This window comes from Leuciscus leuciscus (assembly GCF_965113295.1).
Source record: "Leuciscus leuciscus genome assembly, chromosome: 17".
In the NCBI taxonomy this organism is placed as follows: domain Eukaryota; kingdom Metazoa; phylum Chordata; class Actinopteri; order Cypriniformes; family Leuciscidae; genus Leuciscus; species Leuciscus leuciscus.
Window position 1 is genome coordinate 25,601,640 of NC_138741.1, and position 12,967 is coordinate 25,614,606.

At 36.7% G+C, this 12,967-nt stretch overlaps 1 protein-coding gene across 1 annotated transcript; it reads left to right on the forward strand.

Annotated features, from left to right (window-relative positions):
- ankef1b (ankyrin repeat and EF-hand domain containing 1b) lies at positions 1-8,889 on the forward strand (the record flags this gene model as incomplete). Its single annotated transcript, XM_082142863.1, has 9 exons — positions 1-262; positions 1,798-1,997; positions 3,389-3,538; positions 3,619-3,742; positions 4,035-4,881; positions 5,748-5,974; positions 6,435-6,490; positions 6,662-6,784; positions 8,761-8,889. Exons 1-9 carry the CDS (start codon positions 7-9, stop codon positions 8,887-8,889), a joined length of 2,112 nt encoding a protein of 703 aa, XP_081998989.1. The 5' UTR covers positions 1-6.
- Between the last annotated feature and the right edge of the window lie 4,078 nt (positions 8,890-12,967).

Here is a 12,967-nt window from a genome sequence, read left to right on the forward strand (position 1 = left end):
AAAAAGATGGTCCAAATGGGGTTTTCCAACCTGTTAAATATGACTGAACCCAAACAGGGACTCAGTGCCTTGTATCAGGCAACTGCGGACCGTGATGAAGACCTCGTACAGTTCCTTCTGTCCCTGAAAGCCCAGCCTGACATACAGGACAAGAAGGGCTGCACACCAATGATGCTGGCTGCACAGTTGGGCTACTACAAGATTGTGTATCTCTTGATCAAACACAATGCAAATGTGACACTCACAGATGAAGAGGGGAAAGGTAAAGAACATCTTTTTAGAAGTGCATGTTATGTAGCCTACTCTTCCATTTTAATAGATCTTAAGTTAACAGGCCTTGATGAGTTTGTCTTAAAAGTGAAAGTGAAAGTGAAAGTGACACGTTACGGCCAAGTATGGTAACCCATAATTGGAATTTGACCTCTGCATTTAACCCATCCAAGTTAATGCACACACATTAGGAGCAGAGTAGTGAGTAGTTAACACACACACTGCAAACGTGGATACACACACCCAGAGCAGCGGGCAGCCTTTGTGTGGCGCCCGGGGAGCGATTAGGGGTTAGGTGCCTTGCTCAAGGGCACCTCAGTCATTTCCCACCGGTTCTGGAATCGAACCAGCAACCTTTGGGTTACCAGTCCAACTCCCTAACCACTAGGCCATGACTGCCCTGTCTTTATGCACCTGTTGAAGTGTCAAAATATCCCTTGAAAAAAAAGATCTTCAAATCTTAAAAGTATGCTTTTAAAAAAAACGTATACTTACAAATAAATAATATTAATGAAATATGGCAACTTAATGGCCGTATGAAGTTTTGAAGTCCATAAAAGTGCTATCCAAATCATTTTAAGCTAGTTATTTTAGTCGATGAAGTTTTAAATATGGATATTCTTCTTACAAGAACACATCGCTTCACTTCAGAAGGACTTTATTAACCCCACAGAGCAGTGTGGAGCACTTTTATCATGGATGGGTGCACTTTGATGGACTTAAAAACTTAAACGGCCATTCACTGCCATCATAAAGCTTGGAAGAGCCAGGACACTTTTTATATAACTTAAAATATGTCAGTGCCTTTGTTTTGTCTCAAGATGCACACCAGTAATGTTTTTTTCTAAGGCACGTTTAAAAGCTATTTAAATGTCCCATTTGAACTAAGGCCTAATCCTGGCTTAATCCCAGTTTGTGAAACCAGGCCGAAAGGTATTTGATTAAAATTGTAACTGTATTGTGTTAACTGATATTACAATTAAAGGTAAACTATTTGAAACGTACTAAACAAAATTCAAAATGACAAAAGTCTAATTGCAAATATATTTAAATACATGACATACACGTTTCAATATAGATTAAAGTCTCTTTTTGGCAATAGAAGTATTTATAAAATTATATAAAAAGAAGTGGTTAAGCACTCTTAAATTCAGCAAATTATGTTTAAAATAATGTAAATTATTAAAGCCTACATTTAATAATAAAAAAAAAACATGTAATTAAGTGTCAGAAAACATTACATTCAGTTTGAACTTGAAACTGCGGTACTTATAGTGTACTATATACATATACTATATAATTTTTTAAGTTTATTATTTCATAATGAGTACTCTTTTTAAAGTGTACTTTTTCTCAAGAGATATAACCCAGCCATTAAAATTATTGTATAGATACAAAATATGTTTTTTTAAATTCCTTTATATAATATTTAAATTCCTTTCCTTGGTTTTATATCTATTCATTCATGCTTGACGGGGGAAATGTAGAATATGTGAAACTCAGTGACTTGTGTTGTTTCATTTGTAGGGGTGCTGTTCTACTGTATCTCTCCATCTAAAGAACATGCTCTCTGCCTGCAGATGGCGCTCAACAGCGATGCAAATGTCAACAATGTTTCTAACTCAGGGAAGCCACTGCTTGTGTTCGCTTGTGATAATGCAAAGGACTGTGAAGACTTGTGCATTCGCATTTTGGAGAAAGGAGCTGATCCAAATGCAGTAGATCAGGTCTCAGATCATAGTTCAAATTAATGTTCCCTGACCAAAAAAAGTTATACATAGATGATTCAAAGATCTCTGATATAATATTACAACATATAAAAAGAAAAAGGTAAATCAAACCTTTTTGGAATGGAACAGTTTATTGAACCTTTAGTCCAAATAATTGATAGGCATACTGCTCATATGATATGAGACAATATGGAGCTCATCCTTGAGGAGGAGAAAAACATCTGTTTTATTCAGAGGCCCAAACTGAGCAAAAACATGCAATTTGGAGTAGTTACAGTCAAACCAAAAATATAACCAGATATAATTTTTATTTTTATTTTTATTTTTTACTTGTGTGTGCAGGACACTATAGTTAATTTATGAAAGTGAGGATAATCAAATAAAGTAAACTGTGACATATTATACCCAAAAATTCTTTTTACAGTGGACAACCAGTAAAATGTAAAAAATGTGAGACCTAAAAATTATTGAGCTGACTATGTTTTGCTTAAGGGTTTTATCTTTAATTGCTAATGCAAACTTTTTACAACACAGACTGACCAAAATTAAGCATTGCTTGGTTGAGCTAAATTGGTATTATCTAATTGTGTACTTAAATTTAACAGCTGACAGATATTCAACCTAATTCATTTGTGAGACAGTCTAACAGAAGGATGGCCAAAACCAGTGTCATATTTTATTACCATTTTCTAAACTATAGCGAATAAAAACTGTGATAATGTGAGAAATGTTGAAGGTGTCTGAATAAATTTTGGTTTGACTGTATAAGGCCAAAAAGTAATAAGACTTTCTGAAGCTTGTAATGTAAATCATTGAGATCTTTATATCAGTACAGCAGACTGCTTACATAAAATACATATTGGTTGTCACTTGATATCTCCCAATAATATGTCTTAGTAAGATTATGTTTAAATGCCTGTATGATTAAAGCTCTGTATTATTATTGTGGGGGTTAAAAAATATAATGCAATGCATTACGCATTATTATAAAATGACTGATAGATGATTGAGAGCCTGTTTGATACTCACGTTTTAACATGATTTTCAAACATAATAAAAGTTATTCTTATCTTTACCTTAAGAAATCAGTAAAGATTTCACAGCAAGAAGGCATGTGCACCAAGACCTGAAGAGGGACATTTTTAGAATTATACTAAAAGGCCTTTTACTTGCTTAAAAAATATATAAGTATTAATCATCAGAAGGCATGTCGTAGATTGTGTACAACAGGATTTTGAGCAAAGTTTTGATCATGTCGATAATCTAGAGGCCTTCGAAATGTGTATATCAAATATGATACAGTCGGCACTCGGCTTTAGGTCAGTAAAAAAATGTGGATTTTGATGGAGTTGAATCAGTATAATGTGTCATGTTTTGGCTCCCCAAAGGTGACACGGAGCTCTGCACTCATGGAGGCATCTAAAGCTGGTGCTTTGAAGCTCGTCCGAGTCATTTTACAAAAAGAAGGGAATCCTAACTTACTTGATGAAGAAGGACGGTGCGCTGCCCACTTTGCTGCAGAGCGAGGTTTCCTTGAGGTGATGCCATGGCATTCTGAATAGCACAAAATCTGCCATTTTTTAACTTTGAAGAATATTACTATCTCTGCTTTATACAGATTTTACAGGTGCTGTCTGCATTCTCTGCTGACTTGGGTATCAGCACTTCAAAGGGTGACACACCATTGCACTTTGCTGCTGCTGGCGGCTTCAATGAGTGCTGTAGATTCCTGGCCCAAAGAGGTAGGCTGGATCTAATGTCTTTCCATTATTCACAAGAAACAAGTACTGCCTTCATTAAATGGGTCATGAAATTTAACTCCACATTTTAAAATATGAAGATTTGTTTTCCAAACTTCTGAAATGCCAGGATTTATAATCGCATGTTAAAATAAAAACTATTCGTGAACTATTGGAATTTGTGTCATTTCACACTGGACGGTATTAAATTAAACATTGGAAAACTCATTTATTCAAAATACTAAAAATACTTTGCTGCCTTATTCATAGCAGTGCTCTTTCTTATCTGCAACAGGATGCAGTCCCAAACTGAAGAATCTGGAAGGTCTTCTTCCAAGCCAGGTCGCCAAAAATAATGGCTACAAAGCTGCACTCAGGGAGCTCAAGAAAGCAGAGAAAATGTACAAGAAGCTTTCTGCGCCTGATGCCGTAAACCCCAATGAACCCTGGGCCGTCACCCTTCACGACTGGTCCTGTGAACATGAGGCAACCTTGCGCAAAGCCTTTGAAACTGCTGAGGGACTGGATAAACCTGTTGAAAAAGTTCCTCTGGAGACATTTGTGTCTTTACTGCATGAGCATCGAGCTCCTGTAAGTAACGAGAATCTGCAAAGGATCATCAAGCAACATGACAAAAACCATGAAAGTGTCATCAATTTAAATGAGTTTTTTAAAGGCCTCAAGTACCTCAAGAAGGCCTTTGTCATCTCATCCTACGCTCCCAAGCCAGGCAAGAAGGAAAAGAAAGGAAAGGGGGGTGAAAAGGAAAAGAAGAGTGCCAAATCTGCCATGCCATTGCCCATATGCACAATGCCACCTGAGCTGATTTCCAGAAGAGAGGACAGTGGACTTCCTTACTACATGATCGAGAACTACCAGCCGTTCGCTGACACCAAACGTTTCAACCGAGACCGGCCGCCAGCTCACCCCATTGAGAATGACTCTGCTTGGTATATTGATGATCCTGAAAAGATCTATACCAACATCAATTACTGTGTGAAGACTGGAGATATAGATTCTCTTAGTCTGGCATTTACCCAACAAGTGCCTGTTGATATCAAAGATCAGTTCTTTAAGACGCCACTCATGACAGCATGCAACTGTGGCAACTACCAAGTTGCTAAATTCCTCATTTCACTGAGGTAATGCTACTAAGAAAAATAAAGAAATATCTTCTTTTGTTTACACTTTTAGGGCCCTATCATTCACTCGGCGCAATGCGGCACCAGGCAAGTGTGTTTTGCTAGTTTCAGCCTGCAGTTATCATTTTCACATCCTGCGCCATGTTGTTTAAATAGCAAATGCATTTGCGCCTATTTGTGCGAAATAGGTCTGAAAACGAGGTGTGTTCAGGCACATTGTTGGCGCATTGCTATTTTATAGCAACTGAAATAGACTTTAGACTTATGACTTTAGATCAGGTTTCAGTTAGTCAATGGCGCAGTATTTGTTTTGTTATTTAAAGGGAACATTAGTAATATGCGCCTATAGGCGGGTCCACAACGCGTGTACACTCTGCTTATTACACACACTGAGGGACACAAACTAGCCACATATTAAAAATAAAAGGATTATAATGTAAAAGATTATTATTGTGTAAATAAAGATATGGTGGAATCTGGCTTGTCCCGTAGATGGTCCGCCTCGCGCACGAGCAGATCCGTTTCCTCGCTAGAGAAGCGTTCAGTTTTTCCGCTTGCAAATTCCGCCAAGTAAATAGCGAATCCGCCATGACGTGAGCGCAACTGGCTTTAAAAGGGAATGGGAGATGAGACTCTGATTGGTTTATTGCATGTTACGCCCAAAACACACCCATTACTCATTAAGAGAATAGGGACAACCCTTTTTCCCCATCGTTAAACTAGCAAAAGTGGATTCGGACACACCCTAAGTGCACTTGCGCCATACGCTCTAGACTATGCGCTTAGATTGTTAAAATAGGGCCTTTCATGTAACAAGATGATAGACTGTGTCATTTGAAGAACATTTTGTTTTTTTGACTCTATAGGGCTGATGTCAATGCAGTTGACCAGTTTAACTGGACACCCCTCCATCATGCTTGCCATGCAGGTCATATAGACATTATCAAGATGCTGGTGCAATCTAGAGCCGTGGTGGATGCAGTGGCAATGAATGGAGCAACTCCACTCATGAGAGCTATTGAAAGCTGTCGGTTCAGCTGTGTAGAGTATCTCATCAAAGCTGGAGCCAAAGTCATGGCAGAAAACAAGAGAGGTACTGGTTTTGATCTCTACACTATAGTTTAGTAAAAAAATTTAGGGTTGTAGGCTAATATTTTTTTAAAAGCAATCATTGTGTAATGCGACCTGTTTTGAAAAAGTGAATAATTTGAATAATTGTTGAGAAATGTGTCCTAAAAAAACAAACAATTTTAAATAACTGTTTTCTATTTGAATATATTTTAAATTGTAATTTATTCCTGGATTCTGTGATGAAGAAATAAATTAATCTGTTTCTTTAATTTAAAATATAAATATTTTGTAACATTATAAATGTCTTTACTGCCACATTTGATCAATTCAATGCATCCTCGCTGAATAAAAAATATAAATTTATTTTAAAAATGAACTCTTACCCCAAACATTTGAAGAGTACTGTACTGTATATGTATATTTACTTTTTGTATCAGTTCCCCACTTATTTGAACAACAATGCATTTCTTTTGTGCTCACAGGGCAAAATTGCTTGGACATTGCTATAAAGTATGGTGATGCTAGAATCATTGCGTTGGTCAGTGACAAATCCAAAATTCTTCCAAATGAAATGAAACCAAAACCAACTTTGAAGCCAGCATCAAAACCAGCTTCTTCAGGACAAGGAAAGGTGAAATAATATATCTGCCTTTCTTCCTATATTTAGGCATTGCTGGGATGTTTAATAAGTTGTCTTTGTCTTCTGCAGATTCGATCATCAGTTTCAGCAGCTGTGAAATTAAAGCTGAGAGACAATATCATAGTTAAGAACCCAAAGTTCAACATTCGAAGTGGCACCAACAAGAATGACATCAGCTTTGTCCCCAAAACCGTAAGACAGTAAAACTCTTTGACAGACAGATAGACAGACGCTGTAAATAGATATAAATATCTGTGGTTTTGTATGTGTGTTTTTAATTTCTGATGTTTTCTGCATTATAGCTTTGGGGAAAACAGCTCACCGACAGCCCACAGCACACTGATAAGAAGAAGGGAACGCTTTGATAAAAAGATGATTCTCAAGGACTTCATACACTTTAACAAGTATCTCAGACCTGAATGGCATGGGGCATCTGGGAAGGGAACAAATTAAATATCTCAGCGCAATAGCTGATTTTCATTCAGAGCTACTGTCTGTCTTTTTATTTCTGGCAAATTAGTATTTCCCAGACTTGTTTGACTTTAGTCAATTGAGCAAAAATGAAAGATAGGTAAAGAAAGACCACATAAAAACCCTATAAATCCCCTCCTTTTTTGACATTGGATAAAAATAACCTTTTTTAGTCAGTCATTGAGATGCACAGTGTGTGCTGCCATTTGGAATGATGCTATACAAGCCCCTGACCGAGAGCACCACCTGCTCTATAAGCCATTTTCCTTTTCACGTCTCCTGTGACTGGCTTTAATCACCAACCCCCACTGAACACAGGAACAGAAGATGACAGTCATATATTTCATGGTAACACATTAATAATCAGTGTAGGTGATTGTGTAATTTTAATTGAAACATGCATGTTTTAAGTCATTAAATTGGCCTGTAGGGGGCGGTCAGACACAATAATACAATTTAAAGTTTTTCACAATTGCTAAGACACTATACTATAGAAGGCCTAAACCCATCTGTCGAATAAATCACTCACTAAAACACATTTTGCACTTTGATTCACTTGTGTTGCAAAACAGTAAACACAGCAAAAGTTAAACACAGCTACAACACAGTTGTCATCTTTTACACGCAACGACTCAAAATTGTTTCTAATGAACTGTACAAACCCAGCTCAGAGTGCACAAGTGGATTGAATGTTGATACGAACAATGAATAGAAACAATCTGAGAGGGAGAGGAGGAAAAATCTGTGTAGGAGGTGGTGGACGAGGAGGAAGAGGATGAGGAAGAGCAAGGTGTGGAGTGTTGTCAAGGCAGGATCCAGCACACCGAGAGACAACATTGCCTGTGCTGTGATTTGGGTACAGTCCTCGGGCCGGACCCAACATGAAGACGTGTCAGAGGCACAATGAATCTGTCATTGACATTTTTATTTTTCCATTTGCACGAGTCTTTTCAGCGTACTGTAACATGCTTTTCATTTAGAGTTTTTTTGGGCTTCAGCATTTTGGCTACTGTATTTTTACAGTATGCACGTGCTGAATAAACAGACATTCATAACTATAATATCCAATAAAATACTAGCAGGATATATAGTATACAATATGTTCACCTTAGTTGCGATTAATATACTTTTTTACGAAATTGCTAATTTTGTTTACCGTGAATAATATACTTTTTTTCTGTAACGTTGCTCTGGATGTTGTGTTCTCCATTCTTTTTGTAGTGTCAAATGAATGCTCTGTTGAGTTTATATATTGACTGATGCGTGTATGATCTGAAAGCATTGTTTGATTTACAGGTGAAATGGGTTTGAGCCGATTGTTTGATTTTGTGAATGTAGTTTGAAGATTTGGTTTTGTGTTTAATGTTGTGAGAAAACTGTAATTTAACTGGGCACACATCATGCTTTGTTGTTAAACGACTGGAAGAATCCAATAGCTGGCTGGTGAAGTGTGATTTTTTTATATATATATATATATGCAGAAAAAATGGAAACCTCTGGAGGCAGTCATATGCAAATACATTTTCTTGTGTGACGTCACAGGACACCCAATATCAAAATGAGACGTTTTTGGAGCTTGATTAAATAAATGCTTTGTTTATAATGAGGAAATTATGGAAAATGTAGGTTTAAATGTTCATCTCAATTGCAAGATGAAACCTCAGAAATTCAGAACACCTGCACATTGTTATTCCCAGGCTCTGACTCGGCACATTCATGAGAAGGAGACGCTGCAGAGTCAGCTGGAACTCTACCTGTCATTCTATACTGTGCAACCAGATGTGATGATAGTTCAAGTGTCAGTTGCAGAAAGGACAAGACATTGAGAATGTCAATTCTTCTGAGCTACAGACAGAAGCAGGACAATAAATGAACAGGTTGATTTCCATATGAAAGACTCAATCATACGCTGGGACTACTTAATAAAAGCATCGCCTTAAAAGGATGAGGAAATGATTATCGGCTCCAGTACAAGAGGTAATTGTCTTGATGATGTGGCACTGACCTAAGCTCTTAATCTTTATCTCCAAAGGGAAAAAAAGGGGGGATTGGAAAATGAGGAGGGATGAATATATAGAGAAACAGATGAAGGTTAATCAAGAAAAGGAAACAAGTATCATTAAGTCCAAATGTTATTCTGTGACATTTTAGTTTTATAATTCTGGTCCTGGAGGCTGATTGATCAAAACGCAAAAAAAGTATAAAAAGAAACAACTATTATACAAAGAGGAACAGCATACAATAGAACATTGACTGTATCACACATTGCAATATGCTCGACTCATTATTTGAACATTATTTTTACCCCTAAAAAATGCTAAATTTAATTTGTTTCCAAGACCATAACTGCACACTAAATTAAATATGCAGCTTGATGAGGTCATGTCTCAAACACACAGAAGGGAACAGACAGATGGTAAGGTGAAATGGTTTATTCAAGTAAAAGCAGAGTGATGGGACAACAGTGGGAATCAGACGATGGTGAAAGGATGGTTACTTGATAGGTGATGAAGACTTAGCTGGCGATGACTGAAGTGGAAACTGCAGGTATGGGAGACAGACGGGAGACAGACGGGACGATCTCAGGTGAGTGTTCAGGTAAGGAGTCTGACTGTTTACGTAGGAGTAACGTTGTGCAGGTGAGTGCAGGTGGGGACCAGAATGGATGCTGGGAAGTGTAGTGCAGACAGGTTACCGAGTTGGTGACTGAGCTGTTGACTGTTGACAGGTCATGTAACAACAGTGCATTTATCGGTTGCACTTTATTTCAATGGTCCACTTTAGACATTCTAGTAACTATAAGTAACTTTGCAAATACATGTCAACTAACTCTCACTGATTTGCAACTACAGGTCAACTACCAGTCATTAGAGTATTAGTTGACTGTTAGGTTAGGGGTAGGTGTTAGGGTTCAAGTTAGTAGATTAAGTTGACATGCACTTGCAAAGTTACTTATAGTGAGTATAATTTCTAAAGTGGACTATCGAAATAAATGGTTACCCTTTTATCATGGAATAATGGATAACGTTTAGCAGTAGTAAAAATAGCAATTGGACGCCATAGTAGACGCCAATAAATAAATAAATAAAAAGTTAATTGCACTTTAATTCTCACAGTTTGACTTCATAACTCACAGTATGACTCTCTATCTCACAATTTGACTTTTTTGTGTTTATATTTCACAACTTACCTTCTTTTATTTTTACTCTGAGGTGGAAATGCTAGTATTCTATTCTGTCTGTAATATAGCAGAGCCTCTTGTAGCTTTTTGATTAGCCATATTATGGTCTAAAATACAAAGTTGTAAGAGACCATCATAAAAGTAATGCTTAAGCAATCAATTACCATTGTTACCTTAATTCGCATATTAAAGTGATTTGATCCTTTAAAAGTCCTTTAAAGGCTGTGATATTCCATGCAGCAGCAGTTTGCTGGATGTCATATCCATACGAATTATTAAGATGCACACATGATATTTAGGTCGGTGGCTTTCTGTAAATGAGCCTCTTTTTATTATTTCATATGGATTTTCTTCTATATAATTATCTACATCTGCAGCCGTGTGATTACGCCTTCACAAAGATGGGGATATTGTTTCTGCAGCTTATTCAGAGTTCAACATGTAATCATCGTTAGTAGGCAAATGATGAGGTTAATGACAGATTTCCCACCTTTTTTCTTTTCTTTTTTTTTACCATGAGCCACAGAATAAGGACTCTTTTTGACGTATTGTGGGGGTGGGTTCTGGCAGTGCTAACTGACAAGGAAGACTGAAGGGAATCTGGCTCAAATAAATGAGCTTTAATTGGTAACAGTGTGGGTCCTGGAAATGTGCGCTTGTGTCAAAGAATTCAGGATTAATCAGCACTCGCCCTGCTGGTGCGAACAGAAAGAGCTGCAATGATATGTAAATCACATCTCATAATAAAAAACTAAATTCACAACCTAATCTGAATTTCAATATGCCGAACTTCATTTTGGATGACAGCGGCATCTTCAGACAGTATAAGCCAGACTTGGATGCTACAGACAGCCGTAATAGTCTTGTAAGTGTAAATCAATATATTTAGCAGGGTCTCCTGTTTGTTGGTTGTTGCACTAACAAGCATCACTGTCTCATTTGTATGTGCTGAGTCAATATCGGCATCCTCTAGCAGTTCTTTTCTCGGTAACACCTTCTATGAAGACCATGTTTATAATGAATTATAGCTTCGTTTATACTTATACATTTATACTTAAGTAAGTATTACTATTTTATAAATATATTTATAAAGACTCATTAAGAGTTGTAGTTACATTTATATTATTTTTAGAATTACTTATAAGTCATGCATTTGCTTTTTCAATGCACATGCTCATAATCCATTATACACTGATTTATGAGTATTAATTAACCAGTCATATCTGGTTCCATAAATGTATTTATAATGATGCATCCTGCATTGCTATAATGCTATTATATTATAGTTACAATGAAATTATAGTAATAATCTGTCAAATAAGTGAATACTGTTATTAATAGCCATGTTGTGTTCTTATAAATACTTATTGTGAGTGATTATACAGTTACTAACCTCTATAAATGCATCACTGATGGCTTTAGTCAAGTGAAAACATAGGATGCAATTTTCCTAAAGCAAATGCTAAGAAATCATGAAGATGTGCTCATTATACACTTTAAGTTTTTTACTTGTTAATGTAGCTAATGAACAATAATTCCTGTAATAAAATGTTACCCTTTTCTCCTCTGCTGTCTAACAGGGTGTGTGTGATTTGTTGTACAGTGCATGTTTAAGCTAGTCGAACTGCTCTTTAGACAGTGTTTTATCTCCGAAGAATCCTGACCTTCATCTGTCCTGCTGATTTAAGTATCCAGATTTTATGTCTTGATTTGTCTTAATGTAGTGAAGCACTTTGCCAGATTGTTTCCTACTACTAGCGTACTGTTTCTCTCTCTTTCAGCTCCTCCTTCACCAAAGTCAAACACAGTAACACATTATCCTCTATGCAAACATACAAAGAACAGTAAGCAACAAACCTTTAGGAGCCATTAAATAATCAAATAAGTGCTATTGATTCATTCCCCCTTATCTGAATCTCCAAGTCTCTATAGCTAAAGTGCTTTTATCCGATCTTGATCCTATTAGGAGATCAGGGAGCCTTGATGCTTGGGGCAAGAAACAAAAAAGTTATTGGATATCCGAACAAGGCATCAATTTCAGAACCCTCTAATGTCACTGTTTGTATTCACCTTTACAAACAGTAACATGACAAGAGAGATCAACTAGGCACTTCGGCAAACTACTGCTCCACTACATGTTTTATAAGGAGAGCATTTTGTATAGATTAACAATGAATTAACATTTAAACCATTAAAAATAAAGGTTCTTCATTGGCATCAGTGGCTCCATGAAGAACCTTTACCATCTGTGAAAACTTTTAAATAGACATAAGGCTCTTTATAGTGTAAAAGGTTCTAAAATGTTTGTCACATTAAAAATGGTTCTTTTAAGAATGATTCACAGAACCAAACTAAAATGGTTCTTCTATTGCATCGACATGCATGATACCCCCCTTTTGAAACCTTTGTTTTTAAGAGACGACATGGTCAAATTCAAACAAAATCTAACAAAACTTCTCAACAACTGTCATTTTCTATTGAAGAACAAACAGCTCCTGAAATATCTGGAATGTTGACACAATTTTAATCTATTGATGCTTCCAATTTCAGAAGGTTTCCTTTGAATATTGTCTTGTGGGTGACTCTGAGGTTGATAATCACTTCTCTGAGGCCACAATCTATTAGGTGATCCCCAAGGTTATTTACTAGAGTGTTAAATGAGAAGGAAAATGCTTCATTTCGCAATCACAATAAATCATATGGAGCCAAACAACCCACTGAAC